A 27,540-nucleotide genomic window follows, 5' to 3' on the forward strand; every position below is an offset into this window, starting at 1 on the left:
AGGCTTTCCGCGCCCCTGCCATGCCATGCGGACACAACCTCGAGCTGAATAAATGACCAACGTACTCGTGTTCGTCTACCCAGGTGCAATTAGCGAAGCAAAGATAGCACAGTGGCTAGAAACTCAATTTTTACATCACGGATTCGAGAATCAAATTCACATTCAAATGTCACGTGCGCTATTCCTTCCGTCAAGCTAACCAATCTCTCGGGTCGGGTTGGATCAAGTTCACCTGCACGCAGGATCCGGTTTAGAGAAAGTCGTAAACGAGAATTAGATCGTTTAAATTCGAAAGCGATTTTTTAGACAGTGGTCAGTTGGACGTAACTTTTTTAAGAAGAATAAAGATAATGAAATTGAATCCCACTTATCGTACTTACTGCGCTGAATTTCGAGTCCAGGTTGACATTAAGGTCCTTGATTGAACCCCGATGAACCAAACAACGATTGCCACTATCGGTTTGTTAGCAATATCCACAGATCGAGGAACCGAAATGCCGAAGTGTTGTTCTTCGGATGTCGTGTATAAAGCTGCTTTCACAGCTTTGATCGACCAGAGAAACACGATTAGGAGCAATAATTCACATATTTAGAGCAACGAGAATCGGCCTTCAGAGGCCGTCGACGGATCGGGTCATCCGTGCGCGACAGAGAATCGTTTAATACTGATCAGTAAGCGGCAAAGACAGACTCGAGAGTTGGATCTGCGCCAGCGATATGCCGGTTGTAGCAACTAAGTAAATAGAGTGAGTATCAGCGGTCTGTCATCAACGCCGTTCCGTCAATACGATCCTGATTGGAGGGCAGTTGTTGACGTTGCGACGCCGTTGGAAGAGAAGGAAGGAAATAATGGAACGTCGTGTCGACGCGATGGCGTCCTTATCATCATGGTAACCCGTGACATCGTTCAGAGGAATTTTGGTAACACTTGGCACAACTTGTGGCTACAAGTTGATACTGAACAAATTATTCTACTTCTGAAGCAACGTGATGGGCTTTCAGTGTTAACAAAGCTTGAACTTGAACGAAACCATGGCCAATGGTTTGAGCAATTCCGAACCTTGCGGACGTCGGAGACCGTCCATTTAATTTTAATTTCATTCCAACTCGGACCAGCGGCTCGTTGTATTTACTTAACTAAGTGAGCAAAAAATCGAGACGAACCAAGGCGCACTCGTTAGGCGCAACGTAGACACAAATAAAATACAACCTAGAAGGTTGATGACGCATCGATTAACGATGAACGTTTCCGAATCGAGATGACGTTTTACTCGCTGGAATGATTTCCCGATTAAACGCTTTAGCGATGATTATAGTATAATATCTTCAAGAATATGCTGCCCAAAATTTGTTTCTTGGTCAGTTTAAGACCCTTGATTATGGGGTGAATAATCGATAACAATTGAAATAAAGTTTGTGTCTAGGAATGTTACGACGTTGTTAGAATTTTTCGAGTCTGGTTGACAAGAGAGTCAAAACAAAACTATTGAGAACGCGATGAATAGTAATGTCAAATGTAAATGAACGGTGCAGAAGTAGAAGGGAAAATCAGAAAGCGGTGGTTGTTAATAAGAATCAAAGCACTGGAATTTTGTCATACTCAGGCACGCACGAAGCCGCGTCGCTGGGAGGCCATGAGCAAGCAGATCGATAAATAATAGTCGCGGAGGTGGACGGAAAAAAAATGTAACGTAGATTTTACATCTGTTGTGGTATATGGTATATAGTATATGATAAATATATGTACAGCACTTTGTTTGCAATCAAATCTACACCAATTGTGATAGATCTAGCAATTGTTGGCATATCGTGACTGTAATTATTGGTGTTTAAATTCTAATTATCGAATTTGTAAATCTTGCCACAACTTCTATAGAATTGACTCGAAAAAATTATTTACCCATGTATTCACCACAGGAGATATAAAATCTGCAATATTTTTCTAACCCCGATGTTATCCGCGGGTAAAAAATGGCGAGACATAAACTCTGCGAAAATGGCGAGACATAATGTCTAATTGATAAGGACACCAGCCTCGTTCGATCCGGGTGTTCCTTTCACACAATTGGCCTCGCGTCAAGTGCCAGCGTTAGTGGTAGGTTAGAAATCTAATTGGATCAAGTCCAAGAGTCTCCGTACAACTCGACTTTAGCGAGGCCAAAGGACAAATTGCGTAGTCACGTAGGATCGATGCCCATCAATATCTGATTTGCAATTGATACGCAGTGTTACGTAAGCCCATCGGGCAAAACGGAATTCGATGTGATTAACAGATCCCCAGGTGCAAATTGCACCGGTTTTGATTCACCGCCCCCGGCGGGTGGCTCGATCCACCTTCTGCGGTAGACACGTTAAAATATTGAGTACCCTTCCCCACGTCTGGCATACCTAACCCGGGATTCGTACTCGATTGGCCATGCCGGCCGTTCCATGGCCGCCATACTTAATGCGGCACGAGACTGTGACGTCAGATCTACACACGTAAACAGCCCCGGCTTACGTATAAAATATCAATATTTTTCCCCGACAAAGTCCAGGTCTTTCGAGCCATTGCGTCCAGGTCACAAGCTCGGTGCTGATGTCGCCTAGGTATAGTGCTCGACTCACTGTCCGGTTAAACTTCAGCGCTCTTAAAGTTCGTGGATCGATGAAAAGATTGTCTATCGCCCAGATTCTTCCACCCTTGATTCCCGGGAGAAATTCTCTACCGCGACTAGAAACCTCGCCTTCTACTAAAAATAAGAAGTAATTAATAAGTGCCGTGTTCAATGTTTGAAACTCACACGACATTTTTCGCCCGTTCCATAATAGCCGAATACGTCACACTTGCCTGATTCTTATTCCCCCTACTTTAAAAAAGAAGGAAAAAAGATCGATCAGACACGATGTAAAGTCCTCTTGACGGATTGTAGAGAGGTGCATTGGTCCGATAAAAATGAGGCCTAACTATACAGGTGGTTAGATATTTTCATCCCTGATCCTCTGTCCGACTGGTCCTCCACCCCCGGTATTTGGTTCCTTTTGTGTTCGGCTCCCGCGGGCGAAATTATGTGATATCTTCCAGATGGTCAGTCCAGCAAAATTCAGGCATTTGAAAAATTGTCCCGAGTGTACGAAATTGGTCGGAAAGGTCCGTGACAGGGGAGTTTATTCCGTCGAAATGCTCCCCGAGCTATCGAGAAGGGTCCGCGGGTGTATCGGGGTGAAGAAAACTTTTCTTCATCCCCACGTGTACGAAGGTTAGGAACGTTGTTTTTTCGATCTTCGGAACAAGTCCGTCTCTCTTTATTTTCGTTGCATTGTACACCCCTAAGGCAATAAAATCATCGAATGCCGACGAACTCTGAGTTACGCCCATTTCGTTCTGAACCCTAGGTCAGACGCACTGCATAGACACTGCATACGATATATATATATATATATATATATATATATATATATATATATATATATATATATATATACATATACCGAGGTGAGAAATATGATCTCGTAACTTTCCCCGGTCCGTTACGACTCTTTTAAGAGAGCGCGAGGGGCGGACCGATGGATCGACAACGGAGGATGAAAAGGACGAGAGGGAGCGTCAAGGACACACGACGCCTCCAGTCGAACTCTGAAATAGGCCCTGGAATTTAACCGGTTCACTGGTACGAGTTTTTTCAATTTTTTTTGTCAGAAAACTTGTCGCCACATATAACTGACTAAATTAAACCAAAATTGGTATCCGAGGTTTTTTTAGGTCCCTGATTTCATTTCAGAATTTATTTTTGGAGTTTGCCTCCCCCCTCAGGGGGCAATTAGTTAGGGGTGGGTTGGAATAAATTTTCGGTTTTAATATGAATTTTTTCAAATTCGAAATTTGGTGTACCTGGAGCGGTTTTTGGGGTCACATTATCCCCACATATCAAGAGACTATAGTTATAAATTTACTAAATTCCTTATTTTGTGTTGGTATCAGGCTGACATTGGTGCTGAGAAGGCTAGTTATTTGGCTAGTCATAGTTTTAGTTTCAGTTATAGATTTAGGTATCCAGTTTTATTTGAACTATGACTCAGTTTTTATTACTTTATGCTTATTTGTCTTCTCTTTTATTCTCCAATTTGGGATTCGTAATCAGCAACCCCAAAATCCAGCTGGTAACAATTTTCAAAAGACTTATTCCGCTTCTTGACTTTTTGGCCTGGTCGTAATTACCGGTATTTGAAGCCGCCATTTTGAATTCCTCATATTGAATTTGTCAATTCTGCTTTCAAATTTGCATTCGACGACCTTTAAAATGGTAGTCTACCAATCTTCGTCCAAATCCATCGTAAAATATCAGAGTTATTCAAAAATGTACATCCATGATCCATTATCAGTTTGAGCAATTTTTTTCCGTACATATACGATCCATTACCAGTCAACCAGTCAAGACCGTCGCAGCTCCTGAAATCCGTTAGCTGAAGAGCCCGTGTTTCGGAAATCTTCGAATATTGTCACGACTTTCTAAGCCTACCAACTGATTCCAAGTAATTTTTCACCCCGAAAGTTCATCGCCGCGGATATCCCACAACCCTGCAGTATTTGAATACCCGTGGAGGGTGGAGTAAAGGTTTCACCCTTTTTTTTCACGGACCAACAGCTTACAGTTATACCGAAAGGCTGACGGAGTAGATTACAGTGACATAGTAAGCGAGGTAAGATTTTTGCGCAGCAAATTTTCTTTTACAGGCATGACATCATACAGGATTTACAGGATCCATCACGCGCGTACGATAAAAATTTTTTTGACTTTACACCGAGAATGTGGTGTGAAAATGATAAATTAACAAAAGTAGGTGAAATGCGATCCCGTCTGTCACTCCGATTCCCGTTGGATGCACCGACGACCTTGTAAGCTCCTGCGAATCACCTGGTGAACGGTGTTCTGGAGTAAAATCGAACCGGAGGTTGCTCGCGTCCCGATGATGCGAGAGGGCCTAAGTACGTTTCACTGTTTATCTGATGGATTAATGAAAGAATATAAAAATGGAAGCGCAGGAAAACTTGTTGCGAGCATCGAACCGAGGTTAAAATTTTCGAATCATCAAAGACCGATTCTTTCCATTAATTTTATTAGGAGATAGTCGTTCGATACTCAAATATTTCTCAAATTATTATGTCGGTAAGCTACGAAGATCTCTTACAAAGTATAAGTAGAATCGCCTGGTTCGTTGGTTCTTCCAATTGAGGAATGATCGGAATGAAAGCCCTTCCTCAATTGACCGACTCTTACTGCTTAAAGTTTCGCTCGTTCCACGAGCCTGAGTTTGAGATACCGATGCATACTTGTTCTGTTTTTGGTTAATTACGTAAATTACCGACACAAGACATTCCACCTGGAAAGTTTTCCGGGTGATCGATATCAACCTGGTAGAAACTCTAATCCTTCCCTTTTTCTTTGTGCCAGGATGAATCCACCAGGCGTAGTTGAAACGAGTCTCGACTTCGCTTTTCCGAAGTTCAATTTCTTGAATAGACTTTTTCACGCCCTAAAGTCCTTCGGTCTTGTCAAGTCCAATATTACCGATTGATCGTTCTCCCCATTTTCCCAGAGTTCCTTAAGGCCTTGGCCATGAGAATAAGACGAGGAGTAGGTATTCCTGAAGGCATTTAGCGATGTTTTCTTGTGGAGAATATGGCGCTCACTCCAACCTGTAACTCTGACTTTAAATTCTTTTTATCTTAGTGGGTGATCCGGTCACGTATTCGCCGTTATTCCGGGTCTAAAAATCAGCCCGTAGAATGAAAAAAAAATAAAAATAAAAAAGCACCAGCCTGCCAGGGATCCCTGGGGATAAAAATAGCGTCGAAGAGACAAAAGAGGGCGAGGTTAGGGATGAGTTGGGGGTACGGGGTTGTTAGTCGGAAGAAGACGACAGAGGGAGGGAGGGATTTGCGTCTGCGCCGCTCCGTCGCAAAGAGGGGTGAAAAGCGGGCAGAAAGATGAGATTTGAATTATGGAGGGCCATCTGGAAATCATGCGCACATAGACTCACGTGTGTCGGTGTCGAGGCGCACCTACAGACACAATCGCGATAAGACGGGCGTAAAATTGGGGGGAGAGATCCGCACAATCAGCCCTCGAGTTCTTTTCTTGTTCGTGGTCTTCCTTTTATGCGGATGGATAATTCCGGTGCAGCCTGGTGTTATGGTCGATAAAATTTCCGTGCAATTCACCCGCCTAACTTTTGTCTGATCCCTGAATAAAAGAACCGGCATTGCGTTTCTTACAATTCACCTGCATGCAGCGCAGCTTCAGATTACTTTTGTAAGACCACTTAAGCCTTGTTTAAACGAGATTATTTTATTACAAGATTATTATTATTATTTATAGCCGAAATCGAGGATGATAATGTTGAGATATTTGAACCGCGTTCGCATGACTTTATAACCGTATAAATTATACGAGAGGTAGATTCACTCGAAAGTTTGCTCTCGCTTCGAGTCGCTCGCCGAGCCGCTTCTTTCGGTGTATTTAAACAACTGTTAACCGGATGATCGTCACCTCGATTAACATGAATACCGCAAAATGTAAATCGTGGAGAGTTATCCGTCCCTTTTAGGACCGGGATTCCTTTCCGGTTGACCTGATTTCTACCACCACAAGCTACACCACGGAATATTCACCCGAAGTCGAACCAAAAATTTGCGTGATCGCGATTTTCTATTAAAAAAAAATAAAAAAAAGAATTAAGATACATAAATAAATACTAAAACATGTTAAAGTAAAAAATCGTCATCTGCAGTGAAAGTGGGAATAACGAATCACCGGGAACCGATTCAATTGAAACCCTACATTTCATAATTAAACAAAGAAAAACCATGGAAATTACTCTTCACTTGTTTGTTTTTTGGCCTGTGTCCAAAAACTTTTTCATTCCAACGAAAAATTACCGCATTCAATGAAAAGCTTCGCTCTAACATCGCTGTTGAAATTGCAACTATTACATATAATACGAAACGCGCAATTGTATCCGTGATAAATCATGGCCAACGAAAGCTCGGGTTTTCAAATGTAAACTGTGACCACACGATACCCTACAGTTCACTGCAGTTTCACAATTACCTACGCTCACGAAATTGCTCTGCGTGACGTAGAGTCTAAACTGCATGATCTAGATATGCCCGCAAGACCGTTAACCATGCGGTGATATTAAATTTACAAGGTTTTATCGTACGAGCTGCAGGCTGGTCATCGCTTTGTGCGAACGACGAAGTATCACCGGTATTCGAATTCGCAATGAAGCCTCATCAAAGATCTCACCTCACCCTCGTATTAATAACGTAAAAAATCGTTACACGACCGCGATCCGAGCAGCCAGCTTCACAGTACCGTCACAGTACCTTAAAGTCAAGCTTTGATAAATAAAAGAAAAATTCATAACAAACGTAACGAGTTACAACGCCGGCAAAAAGGCCGAGCGGTTCCATTTACTCCAATTAGTCGAGACTCTAACGGTGCAAGGGTAGTTTCCTGCAACTTTTCTCGCATACCTAATACTAGTATGAAAACTGCAGGCGGTGTAATTTTATTTTCTACCTAATGCACGCTCGTTTGATAAAAAAAAAAAAGAAAAGAAAAACACAACCACACGAGACAAAGTTTATAAATTGTGTTGTTAAATTTTTATTTCATTTTCGTTTGCTGTTGTTCTTACTTGCGGGTTTTAGGTATACATGCGTCACTGCGGAGTGGCAGCAGCAACGACACTGTGACCGTTTCATTCATTCCTACATTGGCCCCTGGACTGGATATTGGTCATTATTCCATTACTGGTGGGCATCAGGCGAGCCTCTGAATACCTCTTTCCCGAGATAAACGAGGTGTTCATGCGGAAGCCCCAAGTTCGACCAAGAGTTCACACTTCCCTGCACGGGTTACGTACGTTCGACTCGCCATTACACGCCATGGCGTAGGTTGCAAATTACGCAGATATAATACCGCAGAGCTAATTCCCACGCGAGGAAGTCGCCGCTGTCGTATGAAATGCTAACTATCTCTCTCGTATACAAGCGCGATAAGAAATTTCAGGATTGGGATACGTGGGTACGAGAAGGAAATCAAGACTACGACTCTGAATTGGAAAGATACTCTAACGGTGCCTTTTTTGCACTTACGTCATTCGCAGATATTATTACAGACGCTGAGTAAATTTTAAAGTGCTAAAAAACAAATTCGTAGATTTCTTAAGGCTGCGAAAGTCTGCGTAATATAAATTTTTCAGATTTTTCAAAAATTCATATCATGCAAGTTGGCACACATTTTGTAAGAAATGTTAAGTTTCTAAAGCGGTAAAGGCTGGCCTGAAAGACGTCGCGAGGTTGAAAATATTCCTGACATTTCTTGAGGAATTTCAATCTTCTTAAATAGTAGATAAATTAAGATTTCTCGCTGCAATTTCACACTGATTAAAAAGTGTTCATACCATTTTTCACATAGCAAGAATTAGTTGTTCGCACTCATGTATTTGCTTCTTCACTGTTTTGCGGTAGTTATTCTGCACGGGATATTCGAACAACTGTGTAAAATTTTTCGTTTGCGCGGAAGTACGTTTTACAACGTATGAGGAGTCACTATGAACGAGGACAAAGTAGCGAAATGTCCTTTAAACGTAGATTACTTATGTGAAATACCATTTATAAAACGAGCAAGTTTTACCACCTGTATGGTATAACGTGTAAGGGGTGAGATTCTAGGCGCAAAAATTGCTTTGGGGAAAATATTCAACCCCCATAGCCGTTGAACTTTTCACTTTATAACCAAGAGAATTTTTTGCACCTATATCGCATATCTAAGCAGTTTCAGTTTGCACCAATTTGCAAATTCTTCCTTTTTTTCCTGCATATTTGCATCGCCCATGTTTCAAGCTTCTGCTACAAACGAGCTGAGTTGAAGGATTCAATTGAATTCTGAAACTATTCCGGTGAATTGAAAAGGGAAGAAAAAAATAACAGAGTGCAACGAACTAGAAAAGTGAATTCATTCGCTCGAACTGTAAACCAGAGAATTATTATCAAATTTATTATAAGAAGAACTCTCTCAGCAGCTTCTGCTGGGCGATATAAATTTTCCCTCTCAACTTTAATCATTCTAGCTTGTAGTAAGTTTGTAGAAAAAGGAAGTAAGGAAAAATGCGACAAACACAATTCAAATGACAACGCATCCTACGATAACGAAAGTTTTCGTCAAATAACAAAACTTGAATTCTATCGCTATATATTACAGATATACTATACCTATAATATTGTGCGATGAACGGCGTGTTACGAACGAACGTCAAAATCAAGACGTAAGACATACAAAGAAAGACGGAAACTGCGACGTTAGACGTATCTGTAACGGTGACAAGCCAAACTTGTATTATACTAAGTCAACGTCTCTTTCTCCCTCTCCTTCCTTTGTGTCACGTGAAGCCTACGAATTGGCAAGGAAACATACCGTTTTCTTTCTCTTTGGACAAACATTGGCCCATTACATGAGGGTTAAAACACCTTCGAAACAACGTCAGTCTGTGTGTGTGCCTGTCTTGGCAGGAAGCGAACGGACATTAGGGAACTGGTAGGGAAAAATGAACAAGTGTTTTGGAAATAAGAAACGCTGAAACAAATTAGAGATCTTACTGAAAATAAAATTCCACAGATGTATTTGGTTCAAAGCGAATCCGCAAAATTATGAGGGTTAATTATTAGCCCACTTGACTGCGGATCCCCTGCGGATATGGAAAAATTGGATAAAGTTCCCTGAGTAATTGAAGTTTCAAATTTTGGACGAATTTTCTCATGAATTTAGGACAAATGATTGAGAAAGAAAAAACACAACTCTGTTGTAGGCTGTACGTGATTTTCATCTGTGAAGTAGTAAAAAAAATTACTCTACCGTTACCGCTGTGCCGAGGTTATGATAAATATACGTAAATAAATAAAAAACGGAGAAGAAAATTAAGATTGTGTAAAAAATTGTGGTGAGAATGAGAAATACAGTCTTTTTAAATATCTAAGTAGATGTATAAATAAGAGTGTTCAAGTCTAGACTCTGGGAATGTTTTTCTGTAAATTTCTTTTTGTTTTCAAACTGTCTTGTCTTGTCTCTCGCTTGCCTGCTTCGCATACACGAGGCGTCCAACCCTGTTTACCAAGTCTACATGTACATATGCATATATATTTTCCCGGGTAGGAAGGATCTGATATTTGAACAGAGCTCGAAGAGACCGAAATCTGTGTTTAAAACCGACTTAGAAAAAGTAAAAGAGATTGCGCGGATCGCGCGAATACTTATGAATCAAGGAAAGCCGGATTACCGATAAATATGCTAAAATGCAAGATTGAAAGTTGGATGTAAAAATGCGGTTGCTCAATCGATCAAGAACACTCAAAGTCAGAAAAAAAAAATTTTGAATTTATTTGAGCGAAAAAGATTTTATTCGAATATGTACCCGTACGCGATAAAATTTTATTTCCTTCAATCGAAATTTATTTCAACCCAAAATTTTTTTTTCTTTTCTCTCGAGTGAGCAAATATTTTTGCATCGTACGTAAGAAGGAAAAAATAATTCAGCTGGAGAAATGGATTTTCCGTCCGTCTGTGAAATGAGAAACGAGACGAGAAAAAAGTTCCCAAATACAGTGATAATTTTATAATATGTATAACAGGGTGGCGCACAAAAACCGACTATTTTTTTTTTTTTTGAGTATCGTGTGACAAAATGTTAGTTTTTGATGTTTTAGGAGCCCACTTCAAAGGACAGTTCAAAAAAATTTTTTTGAGAGGTCGCTCCACATTTTTTAAAACGTCAGAAATCGTCAAAAATCGATTATTTTTTTTAAATTTTTTTTCTCGTTACAGTATAATTTTATAGACAAAAAAAAAATAAGTTTCCGAAAGTTTCAGTTCAAAATTTGAATTTTGAAAGGTCGCTCATAATTTTTTTTCAATTTTTTCGTACATTTCTGTAGATCTTTTCGCGCGACCTTTTAATACTCATATTAAAAATTCAAAAATTTTTTTTCTTTAATTTAGTAAGAAAGAATCGATAACAATACACCACGACATGAATTAAAAATTAAACAAAATAATGAAAATACAATTTTTTTAATTAAATTTTTTGACGATTTTTGACATTTTAAAAAACTTGGAGCGACCTCTTAACATTTTTTTTTGAGCCGTCCTTTGGAGTGAGCTCTTAAAACATCAAAAACTAACATTTTGTCACACGAGACTCAAAAAAAAAAAATAGTCGGTCTTTTTGCGCTACCCTAATGTATATTTTCTCTATTTTTACCCTAAGATTCTCATTCCATTTTTGTAACAACTCGGCGACGATCGTCGAGGCCTTGGGTAATGGATAATCAGGTACAATCTGCAGGGCGGAATTATCGTGATGATTCTAAATTAACTGAAACCGGAGATGCGGAGATTTCATCCACCCCCGCATTGCACCCTTCCCTTACACTGCGGCACTGCTCGCGAGTAAGGAACCTAGTTTAAAAGGTCGGGGGTCGCGGCTCGCGTCTGAAACAGAAACACCCACCCCCACCCTCTCGGCCTCTTCTAAATCCACCCCTTTCTTCTTTTTCTCTTTTCATTTCCCCCTGCTTCAGTTCATCCACTAAAATATTCACGCTCCCCCTTACAAGCCCGGCTTGTGAATGTTTGCCACACGTTATGATAAAAAGTAAAGATCCACGATCCGCCGGAATCAAAACGAACCGCCGGATGCTGGAAAACACGCAAAGCAGGTCACCGTGATAAAAGATAAGCCCTTTTCTACACCGGTGGAAATAATTTTGGTAAAACGCCCAATTGAAATTTTAAAAATTTCTGATATTCGATGTATTTTTTCAAAATAAGTAAGACGTGATCAATTGACCCTTTCATCCTGGACATTGAAAATTGATTTCACCTTGGACACCCATCGATTACCAATATTTTTCCCAAAATTGAATAGAATTTTCCATTTATTTCAATTAATCCATGCAATTGCTGTCGGCTTTCATATACGTATGATAGCCTGGAACGAAGGTATATAACGAATGAATGAATACACAGACACGTACACAGGGTATAACAAGGGAGCGTAATTTATACACCGCCCCCGTTTAACCGCCATGAAGAATATTTTCTCCGTGGATTCATATCCGCGGAAAGAGGGTTGAAAGATTTATAACTCGTTTTCTTTCTTAAACAAAAATTCTACAGGGATTGAGTTCCGTGATTTACTTACTCAAGACCGTATGCAATAATAAAAGGTGACTTATGTTTAATAACAGTAACAACTGAAACTTTTTTATGCATCCAAAAAGATTAAATTATTTAAAAAAAAAAGACAAAAAAACTAAAATGTTTGATGTAATTAATTTGGAGTTAATTTCAAGCTAGAAATTTTTTTTCAACCGTAACTAATTTTGCTCGCAATAATTATTGCAAGGCACGACACGTGGGCACTTCGTCACGATGAGGGTACAAATTTTCCTACTTTTGTCCGATCAGCAAGATTTCAATAAGTTCATAATCAACCGCAAATGTTTAACAACCGGGTATCGAGCTGAGCTTGGATTTTACCAGGTATTTGAAATTCCCAGTTAAAACAGGGCAGCAGCTGGGATTTACTGGCAATCATGAAACGCGGGGGTTCAATCTATAATAATGCATGCAAGTAACCGAACCTCAATATCAATTACTTCTAGGCTCCCGAAATTATGCTCCGGGTGGTTGATACACAGTAACATTTATACACCACGAGAGAACGGTACGAAACTCTTGATTAAAAGGAAGATGTAAAATATATCCCCGTGTTTATAAATATTATTTCTCCTACCGAGATAAGTACATATCACAAGAGTAAAATTTAATCCAAACAACAGCCGTATTCGACTCTCCGCCCTCAAGCGGCATCACTTTGCGAAAATATAATTATTCCCGGAGATAGAAAACAATTCTATACGTTATACTCCGGCATATTTTCAGTCTCACCAAAAAAAAAAAAGCCTCGTCTCAATTTAATATTCATTTTCTATGGTCTCCGTGAAAACATCTTTCAACCGACAAATTAAGCGTTGAAAAATGATTCTTACGCTTTTCAACAAGCCGGTTAAGTCCAAGCTCCGCTATACCGAAATAAAAATTAGTATTTCGATAATTAAAATTATAGCTTTCATATCCGACATAGAAAGAAGCGCGGGGGAAAAATTATGGAAATTTTATAGAGTGTTTATATGATAGACTATTCAAGTCCGATTAGCCCCGACTCCTTAACGACGATAAAGCGACGCCGCACTTCCAAACCATTTGCAAGATTAATATACACTCTGGATTGGCTGCTGCGGAACTGAATGTAAAATTGCCTTAAATAGTAACACGAGGAGAGAGAGGAGCTCGGACGCTGGCGAGTTTCTAAAGCTCCCTCTGTTTTCACGTGCGGGAATTGTGTCAGTAGGCGCAGTGCGGTAACACGCACATTTCTGCAGTCGTATATATTTCTATCGCAACTCCCCTAGGCTGGCTAGGCAAGCCGATAAGCATAAATGCCCCCCGCACCGTGTGTAACATATACATATACGTATATGTGTATAATGTATATGTATATGTATAATGTACAATGCTGATACCGGCACCACTCCTGCATTACAACAGTACACCCTGTACATTTTTCGCTCACATATATACGTATTGTTCTATAACGTACTCATAGAACCTATACCAACGCTTCAAGGACCGTCTTTTTTCCTTCTTTTGCCAGGTTTTTTCATGACATTTATCATACTGTTTTTTGCTGTTTTTCCATTTTCTTTTTCTCATACTACATCACCGATACGCAGACGCGCCTTTGTATACATAAGCAAGTATAGAGCATAGTAAGTGTGACGTGTATCGTGTCATTGCACATCGTGTATAGATGTGTACCTACATATGTATATGTGGGATTTCTGTACGCAGGTTATATTTATATATAGGCACAAGGTTATAGGCAGGTAACTCCATACACGTCAGCTTCCTCCTTGAAACGAACTGCATGTCGCTGCAGTAGAGTGTGTGACCTACCTGAATATTATTTACGTTATAAGTATACCTGTATACTTGCAGGGTATAAAAACATGCGAGGGAAAAGTTAAAATCGGATGTAAACCACGTGAGCAATTACGCAATGCGCGCACAACACCTATGCTACGCGCTGTTTTCACTGCAAGCTGAATTCTGGGGTCTTATAGCCTTTCGTCGGAGGCGAAATTATAACCGAAATATTTTTGCCATCGTCTTTTTTCGCCTGCAACAACGTTTGACATCTTTCGAAATGCGAAACTCGTTTCGTGGCTGAAATAAAATCTCAAGCGTATGTCAACGGCGGCCATATTCATTTTTCATCAGCGTTTGGAATCGATCGTCAATTATTTCACAAATTTCTCACGATTCACGTCGAGTTTTCGATCACACTATAGTAATTATAATCGGTAGAAAAAAGATTTCACAACGGCCATGATGTGAAGATAACTTATATTGGAGAGTTTATTTTTAGAAATCCAGTATCGTATTCAACTTCATGCACGTGATGCTCGTTATAACTTTATCGTCTATTTTCTCTATTCCATGCGATTTCAATTTATATACGATCAGCCAGGATTTGGCGAGAAGACAAAAAAAGAGATAATAATGCGACGAACTCTGGGAAAGAGGAGGCGAGACTTTGGCAAATTTGTTCCCAGTTTTATACTCTGGTACATAGATGTGTATATAGGCACCATTTGCTCAATTCGTCCACTCAAGGAAACTCGACACTTCAGGTATAGATTGCTGGTGCTAGTGGACAGGCAGATTAGGGGTTAAGAACACTCTTTTATACTTTTAACACCGCAACGCACGACGGCACCTTTTTACTCGCTCAAGCCACCAGGGAGTTACACGAATACTTGTTCCCTGGCTTCTATAGCGTCGAGACCGCAGACGACGATACCAGATTAAAGTATTCTAAATAGGGTGGTTTTAAAAAACGTCCTGACCCCCATAATTTTTGGTGTTTGATAGTGAGAAGATCCTTCCGAAAGATGAGCCCTCTAGCTCAAGTCTAACGTGTCACTATATTAATTTTCATTTCCCATTCACAACACAAATTCCGATACAAATAAAAACCCACCCTTGGATGAATGAAGTGAAGCTGTACAAGACTCGGGAAGTAAAGAGGTGGAATGGAAGAAAGTTCCTGGAACTCCTGCTCAGCGTATTTACTTTACATCTTCCCTGAATCGTACATTGACAATCGGTTTGAATTCTAGAATGAATAGAGAGAAAAAAAAAAAAAATAAGCGAACATTGCAATATCCAACTACACCGACGATGCTACAGGATCAAAAGACGGCTGATCAAACGATTACTGGAATTGTATATCTATATATAGAGAAGTCGAAAGAATATCGAGCAAATATCAGAGTCCATGGATTTTATTCGTTTCCGAGCACATGTATGAGGGTATCTTTTATTCATGCAAAACGTGAAAACACCCTATTTCATGAATCAAATATTCCATAGGCTGCGTATAGTCTAATCCGAAATTACCGCGTTGTTTATTCTTTGGTATAAGGATATGCGTCACTCCGGAAATTTATCACAATTTGTCACGCTCGCGTTTTAGGGTTGGGATTACCCCAGTTTTCGAAGACTTGCAGTTCTGCACAAACACAGATAATGCGTCATATATATCTTATACCCGCTATACGTATACTGTGCAGGTCCAATTTCCGATCGAACAGCGAATAATAAATGACGTACAGACGTCGATGATTTTTGTAAGGGAAAAATAAACCCGACTCTATTATACATATATAATGCTCGTACCCATATCAGTGGCGGGGCAGAAATGCCTGAGAATCAATCATTCTTTCCCCGAAGATTTTACGAAAAAAGGGAGAGAAAAATCGGATTGAGAAGATGGGGGCAGAATAAAACGAGCTGTAGGTGGGGGACGATTTCTTCTCAGAATAAGGCAGGTGGTAAAGACATAGAAATTTCTAGCGGTGACTCGAAGATCGAGTACAATGCAATCACATATGGTTACGATGGTATGGTGTGGGTGTGTGTGTTCTAGCTCCCAATCCCATTCTTGGGTAAAAGGCTTTACATGGGTTTTGATATAACTTTGTACTTATACTACGATTGATACGTCTAAAGATCGATACACAACTCTGCCCTTTCTAGCGATCAATAGCTCGGCAATATACGTTTATCAAAAAGTTAGCGATAATCGGCAATGCGGTGATCGCAAAAAGACAAAAGCTATACACAAATTGCAATTTAATTAATAAATAAATTCATCGCGGGTGTAACGTTTTGCCAATTAATCAACGTGCGATACACGAACGATCGGTTATTGCCAGCGACAGGAAGTGGAATAATAAATGGCAACGTAAATCGAAATAATAAATGTCTCGTTGATGCTGTGAATATAAATCCGTGGAGAGAAAATTTCGGATTGAGTGGTGAGAAAACTTTTCTCATGGTCCGCGAACCTGGATAGTTATGAAACTTTCCTGCTGTATTTCACAGTGCAGAAAACGCGTTGTGGGAAAAGGTTGATGACAACGGTGCAGACAGGATCCGGTGGAGTAAGATATATTAATTAGGAACTCCAGGATAGCTCTGACGAAGCCTGCAGCCGGTGAAAAATTCATCGGGCAAAAATTACTTTTTAACACATTCCGTTGTACATGTATAATAATTTAACATTTTCACCGAAAAATGTTATTCTCTACTTCTTGGAGTAAGTATAATATCTTCGGAAGAATTGACGTGTTATATATACTTATAACGATATTATAATTATAACGATACGTAGAATATCTTCTAATCTCAACTTACGATTAGTGGCTAACACTGTAAAGATAAGAATTTCCTCCGAAGATATGCTTTGAAATCTAACAAGCCTAAAAGCTGACGATTTACTTACGTTATCACTCGGCCAGGATATCGCTTCCTTCGTACTTTCCAGTCAAGCAAAAACGCACAAGTTTTACACGTTTCGGTCTCAACGCCACCTTATAAGGGCATACGCGTAATGTATCGAAAATATTCTACTGTGCTAATGCGCTTACGATTAGAAAGTAAACATGATATTATCGCGGTTGATTATACAAAAACGTGCTAAACGTTTCGAGGACCTAATTAGAAGGTACAAGTGTAATCAATATCCAGCCACGTGCCGAAAATGAGGCCAACGGTATTTTTTCGGTAGTACCGATTCGGAATTGATTCTCCGGATCTCTACGGCAATATTCTATTGTCGGTAAAAGACAAACTCGAATATAGGCAAAGTCATCTTTCCGCACGGAGTTCCTTTGTCGAGAAGCTCGCCCACCCTCGGCGAGCTCTAATATCCGTGTATACAACACGAGAAAACAGTCTGCAACCCTACTCAACGTGATCTGTAACGCTGATGCGATTTTCGGTTCTCGACTAAACAAGCATCAATTTTGCTCACCTTGCAATTCAACCGTCGACGCTACTTGGAGAATGTGCAACGGGGTTGTATCCCTTAAACTGTGCTAAACTTTTTGTTGGATATACTATACAAAAAGGATCGACATATATGTAGATCAATGCCAGGGGCAAATGTCGGTATAATAATTATGATTATTGCTCGGATCATTAATTTTTATTGTCGAGGTCTCGTTAACTCAGACCCAACCGCTTGAGAATCTATCGAGTCTTTTGACGTCGCTACGTCGAATTTGCGATCAGTAGTTAGGTATCACTTTTTTTACCTTTATTGAATTCGTTAAAAAAAGATATGCACACATCATCCCGAGGCCGGATGGTGTTAACGCCGTGATTCGCGAGCGAGGAAAGAAACCTCCGCGGAGGAAGTTTAAATTGAATTTTTGCGGGAATAATTATATACCAACTCGGTGAAAATTAATACACCTCGATAGATACATATATATTATATAACCTAGAATATTTCGGTGCATTGGTCGAGCGGAAATCTTTTTTACTATTTGTTTTTTCTTACAAGACCGCAAGAATAGACGTACGCATTCTCGTATAAAAGCGCGATAGAAACGTAATGAAAGATTTATGAGAGTCCTCTTTTCTCCCCCCCGTGACTATGCCATTCGCGAAAAGTTACTCCGCCAGCCATTAAATCGAAACGCCTAAGAGTTTGTTTGCAGCTCTCTTTCTCCTCCGTGGACCAAAACAACTACCTTTTCACCCTGCGTTCTCCCCTCTATCCATCTTTATCTCTCTCTCTCTCTCTCTCTCTTTCACCCAACTTCCGTCGTCCTTTTTCCTCTTCGCATTTTATCCAGAATGGATCGCTGAGGAAAATTCCGGCGGTTTTAGCGTCTTCGAAGCAACCGAAAACGCGAGCCTTGTGCTTTTCTCCTTCGTCCGAAGACCCGCGTAATTGTTGGATAAGAATTACGTGAAATGGATCGAAAACCGATATAGAATTTCAGTCTTTCGACAGTCGAATTACAATGCGGATAGAAATTATTCACACCGAAGCTTATAGACGCTCATCGACTCCACCAGTTTCCAGCCTTAGCACTATACGCAAACAATGGTTACACTTTCCCAGCTGTAACTGGATTATCGCTGCCCATTGCACCAGAGCTTTTGTCTTTCCATGATAACGGTTAAACCCCGAAGCAAGGAAAGCAACGTGTTTCTGCATCGCATTACAGTTTACTCAGCTCGACTTTGTATATCCTCCTCATTTACATTTCGTGTGAGTGAAGTTTGCACAAGTTCGCTTAAAACTTCACATACTAATGAAAATGTGTTTTGCATTTCCCCCCAACATTATACATGGGCCCATAAACTGAGGTGTGGATCACAACAATTTCGCGTCACTTTTCAACGTCTATCTTCCTCTTTTTGGCGAGCAGAACCGACCAGCACCCTGAACGAAGAATTTAATGCGCACAGAGTAAAGAAGTATGGAAAACTCATCTGCTGTGTATTTCAAACGGAGCGACAGTTTCGCAGGGTTCGACTATACATGCATAGCTAGCCAAATGACATGCGCACTTTCATTGGAAACAAAATTTCTTGTCTAGACGTCTGTTAACCCACTACGCCAAAAAAAAAAAAAAAAATGAGCAGAGAAAGATTCGGTTCCCATTTACGGACCTGCACTAGAAGCAAAACTATTGTTTTGCCATAAGCACGAGCCACTTAAACTCCATACAATTGTTTTCAAAGTTAAAAGGAGGCTTCACGGTTTGAATTCGGGTAAAGCGTCATTCACTCCTTTTTTTTTTCTCCAAAACCAAAAAAACTCAAGTTAAAAATGCAAAACGAGAGATTGTTCCAAACGTTTACCTGCCCTGATAAATCATTATTCAAATCTGTTTTCGAAAAAATGCATCTTCATCGACAATTTTTTAAATCGTATTTGCTATAGTCTTTCGCTTCGAATTTTCGAGAAGATTTGTGTTTTTTTTTTTTTTTTTTAGGTAAGTTGAACCGAACCATCGAACTTTCCTCTAAAATATGATAATCAATCGATATTATGAAAATATATGGCAGGCTTAACGTACCTCGTCGTAAATGAAATTGTCAATTTCCTCCAAGGGTCGACCGTAGAGATCGGCTGGAAAGGGTTCGAACTTGTGTGGAAGCACAGCGCCATCTTCAACGGACGTTTTCCTGCGTGGCTGAAATCCGTACTCGCGAACAAGTTGAACAGTCCGATTTTCCAACCGGTCCAAACTCTCCTTTGTAAACGGTTTGACAGTCTGTTTCCCGGCATTTCCGGTGCCCTTGCTGTTACCACCGCAGGGTGACTTTTTCTCCGCGTTGACATTTCGCGCACTCAAATTGTCCGACAAACTTGTTACCGGCTGTGCAGGCGATCCGACAACCTCAGTCTGGATCTCCGCGCTCCCCGAATCCCCGGTTCCCGAATCTGCCGAGGTCCCGGCGATGCCGGCGAGAGGGGGTCGCAACCGGGTTCCGTCCTGCGGTTTCGGATCCAATTTCCTCCGGGGCGAGGTTTCCTCTGCCGACGACGTACCCTCGGCGACGTTCTTCTCGCCGTTTCCGCAAGACGGCGCGGTTTCCGGAGGGCTGAGAAAGCGCTCGTCCCTTTCGGCGGGCCCCGTCTCCCTGGGATCGTAGGCGGCAAAACGGGGCCCCAAATCCTCGGGGTACGGAGCACCGATCGCAGTGGCATAGGGCCGTGCGCTGCACCTCGGAAACAACGGCGATAGCGTGTCGCCGATCTCGTGATCGCGGGGACTGAGGCCCCCGTAGGAAGGGGGTGACTCTCGCGCGGTCCCAGCTGCGCTCTGCCGGTAAAACTGGTGCGCGACGCTATCCGCGGAGCCGAAATCCGTCGGGCGATGGGACGCGGACCCCGTTTCCGCGCGGTGCGGCCTTGGTGACGTCAGCGAGGTCAGTGAGGCCCCTCCCTCAGAAGGCCCCGCACGTCCTGGGCCCCCGGGCGACGATCTCCGCGGTTTTTCCGAACGCCTGCCTCCCCCCCCAGCCGATCTTCGCGGCGGCTGCGGGGTCCGCGATATCCTTTGGGGCCGGGGGTGGCCCCCAGTTCCAATCGAGGGGAGGTTCAGGCTGCGTTGGCTCCCCGAGGCCTCTCGCCGCTCGTTTGGGTCCCCGTTCGGCCCGTATATCCCCTCCTCGGAGACTCGGTCCAGCTCCTCTCTGCTCAAGTTCGCGTAGAGCCCGGCGACCCGCGGCCGGTGGACGAATCCGTTCTCCTCCGAGCCGCTGCTGGGCGAACTCGGGGCCCGATCGCCGCCCCCGCAGCCCACATGGCTGCCCCCACCCTGTCTAGATGTCATTCGGTCGCGATTGTCATCTCCCGTTTACCCGTCTCGGCACCGCTGCCTGCGTACATATTTTATTTATGCACGTTTACGTGCGCCCCGTGACCCCCTTCGGCGGCGTTTATTGACCGAAAATTTTTCACACCCTCCGAGCGCCGGCCGTTCAGCCGCTGCGAAACGTTGCTTATCCTGGGATTATTTTTCTTCTTATTTTCCTATTATCCGTTTTTACTGTCTTACGTATAGTCCTCTGGGATTCGAATGTTACCCGATTTTCTTCTCTTTCGTAATTTTCTTCTTAGTCAGTTATTCCAAATTTCAACGATTTTCTGGAAATTAATATCCATCTTTTTCTTGTTTGCAGTTATAATCTTGATTCAAATTTTCTTTTTTCTTTACTTTTTTTGGTTAAATTTCTTTATTTTTCACCATTCCGATTCAAACGTAACTTTTTATTCTATACATAACGCACCATGTGACTATCAATTTATAAAAATTCTCAATTTTATCTATTCGTTAATTATTTCAGCAATATTAATATTAGTAATCAAATTCTCAACAACAAAGACCAACGATTCGCTGGTTCTTTTTAACTTTAGATCCTTCTTCGTATTCGGTTTACTGCACTTTTTATTTTAGCTTCTCCACCCGTAGATTATAATAATAAAAGATCGATCGCGTCGCACACGCATATTTAACTGGCTCGCTTTAAATTACTTATTTATTTCTCACTAAATTTTCACTATTAGAAATATTTATGATTATTAAAAGATTTACTTTTTAAACAAACGATCCTTATAAGCTACAAGCTACGAGTCACAGTCATGAGATGAGCGTATATATTAATTAGTTACGAAATGAGCGCTGCCCCCTGCTACAACAGCCGCGTATAATATAACGTATACGTGTCCTTTTAAAAACGAGAATTTAAACAGCGATAATTAAATTTCCGGGCTGCTTTTTCATTTACTTATGCATAATACCTATAATGGAGACGGTCAAAAGTGCCTTGAATTTTATAACTTATATTGCGCATTATTCGATATTCAAAACGTGAACAGTTTCGATCAGTGAAGCCTTCATGCTGTGTGCTTCGTTCATACATATATATATTTCTCTCCCTTTTCTCTACTAGGGTAGAATAAAAACTGATACTGTTCTATATATTGAACTACGTTGCACCTAATTTTCACTTCATGATGATTGTTCAAATTTTCGTAGTATTATTATTCTTCTAAACATGTTTTATTATCGTCAACCGTCATCGTGAGGCGTATGGAAATAAAAAATTTAATTCGTATCACCACGTATGTGTATATACGTGCAGACATACATATATTGCTTGCTGAATTCGTTAAAAATTTATATCATGCTTTCACATACACGTTGCCCTTACAACACAAGTCGTCGTCGTCGATTTTTTTTCTTTTCTTTCATTTTTCACTTCACAAACGGAATGTTTTTAATACTTGTTCGCGAAGCAGCTTAATGTGATTTTATAATCTGTGCTAATCCTATATGCAATATTAGCCGCACGTTTTCTTTTTGTTTTTCTTTTTTCTTTTTACATTATTTAACGTGACTCGGTAGATTTTATTATTTTGTGTTTCAATCAATTTTATATTGAATTGTTTATTTAATATTCGTTCCGTTCCCTAATTTCATTTAAATTGCTTTTTACTATTAATATATTCCTTGTTTTTTTTTTCTTGTCACCGTTGTATTTTACTCGTTACTTTACTTTTTTCTCAATCTTTTTCACTCTCTTTCTTTTTTTCAGTCGCGTGATTCACTACGTTTCGTATAACATTACATTACTTATTATATGCAGAAACAACACACGGCGTAACGTGAATATAGTTTCTTTTTTCTTCTGTTTTTTTTCTTTATCTTCACAAACACAAATACTGAAGAGAAAATAAAAATGACAATTCACTTGAGGACCACAATTATTAAGTTTTCTGTCTATGTAAGGTAGATCGATGTATTAAAAATTTAAACTGCACCAAATCGAAAATTTTTAATAGAACACCATATTGCACGTTTCACACTTTTCCTTTGGTTTTTTCGTTCCTTCTTTTTCTTTACTTCTATATGATGTATTTCATCTCGTTACTCGTGTATTCTTTCTCGATGATGAACCGCGTGACGTCCACTCTCTCTCTCTCTATATATATATCTATTTCTCTCTTTCTATTTTTCTCTCTTTCTCTCTCTATACTCCCCGTACAGCTCCGTGCGGTTCGATCATAAACGACTTCTTGTCACGTACACCTATTTATCAATCATTTTCATTTGTACTTTAACGGATTCCCCATTTTCGAAATTATTCCGCGATCGTATATACAAATATTTTATACGTTATAATAATAATAATAATAATAATAATAATAACGACAAGACGAGTAACAATAACAACGTCAACGCGAACTATCTTGTTCGCCAAGTGTCGCGTGGCTCGAGAAACGATCGAATACAGTCAATTTCAAAATGGCTTCTAATTTCTCTCTCTTTCTCTCGCTCTGTCCCCTCCATTACTCTAAGTCGAAACCTCATCGTCATTGTGTACGGATTAAAAAATTTTTAATTTAAACGTCGAGAGACATTGTATAGAATTCAATAACAAAATTAACGATCTCTTAAACGAGTGATAAAGACTTAGCTCTATAGGTATGTATTACAGTATATAAGTTGAAAGCTCGATCATTATATACGGACAAAGGATTCACTCTCAAGCAGCGTGCAAAGCATTATTCAACCTATGGAGAGTGGAAGATATAGAGAAGAAATGGTAGAGAGCCAGGTAAGTGAACCCGGCGAATCAACCGCTGATTGTCAACTTATAGAAAAAGGCAAAAATTATGATAATATAATAAAGAGCCGGGTGACTCTAGACTTTTTGAAATATCGTGTTGAAAAATAGCAGCCGATGCGTTTGATATAAGAAACAAAAATTGACACTTGGGCTATAAGTGTAAGCATTATATATATATATATAGGTAGGCTCATCGCGGTATCACAGCTTTTCGAAGTTGGTGAACAGAATTTTTTAATATCTTGGAAAATTTTGAGGATTTACATGTTTCTGACGAATTGTAATATTTCTAAAATCTTCCTCGTAGCAGAAGTTTGCTTTTACATTTTTAACGATGAAGAATACGGATATTGATTGCTTCTCTAATTTTCACTATTCATTTAAACCAGTATATTATTATCATTCCCTTCACCACGATCATAAGAAGGAAAAACCAATTTGAACATCAAAGTGAGAAACACCGGTGAAGCGTGCTGCAGTAAATGAAAAAAAAAATCAATCCTAGAATGGTAAGAAAAAAAGTAAAAAAAAAAAAAAAAACACACGACACACGATCGGTGATAAATTTTTTTAAATTGATTCGTCGGCTTTTTTTTCCGTTTCATTTCATTTTTCGTTTCGGAATTCCAAGACGTTAGTAATAAATATCGAATTCTCGAGCCAGTGACAAAGCGTGCAATTTACGATTTTATTTCGTGGGGGTATTCCTCTCTCTCTCTCTCTCTCTCTCTCTCTCTCTCTCTTTTTCCTTACTCGCCACGGTAATAAAGGAAAAAAAAAAAGAAAGGAGAAAGGAGAAAAAAGGCGAATGCCGCTAAATTCTGACCAATGATTACACGCTAATGGTATGTATTGTTGAAGAATATATCACTTGGCGTAGATGTTTTCTTATCACTCCGGGGACCGCGTTTATTATACGGCTCCAGATCTCGGCGGGGTTACCGAACGAGCCGCGACCTCCTGCCGGCTCCGGAACCCGGTAAAGCAAAGCGAAAACGCACGGGTGCCTCGACGGAGAGCACTGACGGCACTGCTGGTGGTGGTGGGCTCACCGAAAGGCAACGGCACTGTCCGCGAAAAACGGGACATCAGGGCGCGCGCGCCTATCGAGCGCGCGGTCGCTCGTTGTGACTGGGAGTCACGTCAAACCGACCGTCGACCGTCAGACGGACTCGCACAGAGCGACCCGACGACCGACGACCGACGACCGACGAACGAAAGGGTCGCCGCTCCTTGAGGGCCCGGCTGCCGCAGATTCGCAGGTCGAGAAACGCGACGCGATAAACTTGGGGGTGCACGTCGGACGGTCGAGAAGAAACCGTTGAGGGGATGCGACGATTCGTCGTCGATCTGGACGTTGACATTGGCGTTGGCGTGTCTGTATTCAAGTATCGAAGTCCACGTATCTCGAAGGCGAAAAAGGGCTGAAGAGCGACATTTTGTACGCTATTCTGAAAAAAAACACTCAGATGTATTTTGATTTTACGCAGAAATATTATTGCTATTTTGTTGAATCTCTGTTGTTTCTTTACTTTGGCGTGAAATGAAAATTTGTTGAAGTCAATTTGTTCGGAATTGTGTGTAGAATGGCGGTTGTAAAGATCTTTTTTGAGTTTGAGATACGGGGGTTCGATATTTGGAAGTATATACGACAACGTCGAAATCGAGTGAGAATATTTTTTTATGGAAATAATGTTTGTCTTTTTTATTAATTCCAGACATTTTGGAATATTTATGAAAAAAAATTCGATTATTTTTTACCGACAAATTTTTTCCACAAATTATTGTAGTAAAGAAGTAGGAAACCGTTATTAGTAATTCAAAATTTACCTGCACTCACTCAGTTTGGCAAATTGAAAATCATGTTGCGGTTTTACGTTCTAAGACGTGTTTCAGGTATCGGTCAGGTCCACACGAGTCATGGCTGGATAATGCCTTATAGATTTACTATTTCAGAAACCGAATATTAGAACGTAACAAATTTCTCGCCCTTAGAATACGAAGCACGTTTCGTATATTTGTATGAAAATTGAACGAAAATTCACTGTATGGGGATCCGGCCAAGACGTGTCAGGTTATACGAACTTTTGCAAGCTCCGAAAATTTCGAGTTCATGTTATGATAGAACCTTGAAATTGCAGACATGGTAGTAAGTCTGCCATGTCTCTGAAAAAATTAAACAAATGTTTAAAGTTTTCTAATACTTGGTACTAAAAATTGGAATGATCAATTTTTCCAGCCAAATTTTTGCAAATCAACAGCAGATCCGATACAATAATCTAAAAACGAAAGATAAAAATGTCAATAAGTCCACAAAAAGAGCTGGAAAATCTGATGTATGCCGTAAAAACGTTCAAAATCGTCAGAACCTCCGTTCAACATTTCCAACTTTTAAACCTCGGTCCCTATAAAAACAAATCGAAGGGAAAACACTCAGTTGAGTGTAACGAAAAAGCAGGCAAAGCGTTAAATTACACCTCGCAAAGAGAGTATAAAAGCGCCTAATGCGAAAATCACCCTCCATTTTGATATTCTTTAACGAGAATATTTTATCCAATGGCGTTAGAGCGTACATGCCAGGGCCAAATGCACTTTGTAGATTGCATTTAATGAAAAACTATGCGTGCAGTCGGCGAGCTCAGTTTCGATTGCGTGTCTTAGATAGAGGAATGGCGCAAAGGGTTTGCGGCTGTATCTGCGGCTGTATCTTTCTCCGTCGCTCTCCCTCCACCCCCGAATCGCCGGACGTGACACGCGAGGGGCGAAACGTAAAGACCGCAGAGTCCTGAGGGGGGAGTTCAAACACTCCAACATTGGGATGGTGCATCGATGATATCCACGCGTTCTAGAATCATTTCAGTTCGGATGCGGGGAATGCGGAACCGGGTTTATAAAAATGTAGAGAAGCGAGTGTGTCCGGGGGAGAAACTCGGGAGATGATCTGGCGGCGTTATCCCTTCGATTTTTCCCCTCTAACCGACAAAACCACTTCAGGGCGAATTCCTGTAGGAGTATCGAGTAAGTACTCGAGTCGATACACGCAAAAGTACTTCGGTGAATATCGCTCGATACCTGTGAGTGAAAGAATGGGATCCTTGGGCTGCAGAGAACAGCTGCACTGTGTTTCTCTTTCCGGGTGCACCGCATTTATACGATACGTTTGGGGAATTCCATGCGAATCCGACCAACGTCTAACACCTATTATTGCGGAATTAAGTGTGAAAAAAAATTCTCTGAAAAGTAATTTTTCAGATTACTTATTCAGCTGCTCAATTATTTATAAATATTTTGAGGGATTTTGAGGAGAACTTTTTTTTAAAATACTCAAAAAAATTTGACTACAATGATTTTTCTATTTCAAACATTTCAAGACCGGGTCCGTAATGGGCCGATGTTTTATCCATTTTTTTTCAGCCGTTTCAATTTTAATGGTCGACTAAAACATTGTTTGAACGGTCTGAAAATTCTCAAAAAATTCTCAAAACTTCTATTTTTCTCTTAGAACATTTTTAGACTGGTTTTATTATAGCGTGATTTTTATCTATTTTTTGGCACATTCAACTTTTTTTTCATCAACTTCATAATGAAACCACTCTAAAAATGTTCTAAGTGAAAAATAAAAGTTCTGCGAATTATTTGGGATGTTTCAGAACGTATAAACAATGTTTTAGTTGATCCAGAAAACTAAAAGTGCCAAACAAAAATCGAAAAAAAATCAGCCCATCATGGGCTTCGTGCTGAAATGTTTGAAACAGAAAATACAGTTTTTTAGAATTTTAAGAAAGATCCTTCTCAAAATAACACTCAATATTTAAAAATAAATAACTAATTGAATAAAAAATCTGAAAAATTCACAACAATTGTAGAAATTAAATAAAAATAAAAATAAAAAATGGTGATGGTCTGACATTGGTTGGGTTCGCAT

At 40.3% G+C, this 27,540-nt stretch overlaps 1 protein-coding gene across 2 annotated transcripts in view; it reads right to left on the bottom strand.

Annotated features, from left to right (window-relative positions):
* The window catches only part of LOC124412794 (sodium channel protein 60E-like), a 69,507-nt gene extending 48,496 nt beyond the window's left edge, over positions 1 to 21,011 (bottom strand). For both annotated transcript variants that reach the window (XM_046892917.1, XM_046892923.1), the window contains exon 1: positions 19,553 to 21,011. In XM_046892917.1, coding sequence (XP_046748873.1) covers positions 19,553 to 20,815 — 1,263 coding nt within the window. In that variant the 5' untranslated portion in view covers positions 20,816 to 21,011. The remainder of the gene's footprint in view (positions 1 to 19,552) is intronic.
* Positions 21,012 to 27,540: the final 6,529 nt, after the last annotated feature.

This window comes from Diprion similis, chromosome 2 (assembly GCF_021155765.1).
Source record: "Diprion similis isolate iyDipSimi1 chromosome 2, iyDipSimi1.1, whole genome shotgun sequence".
In the NCBI taxonomy this organism is placed as follows: domain Eukaryota; kingdom Metazoa; phylum Arthropoda; class Insecta; order Hymenoptera; family Diprionidae; genus Diprion; species Diprion similis.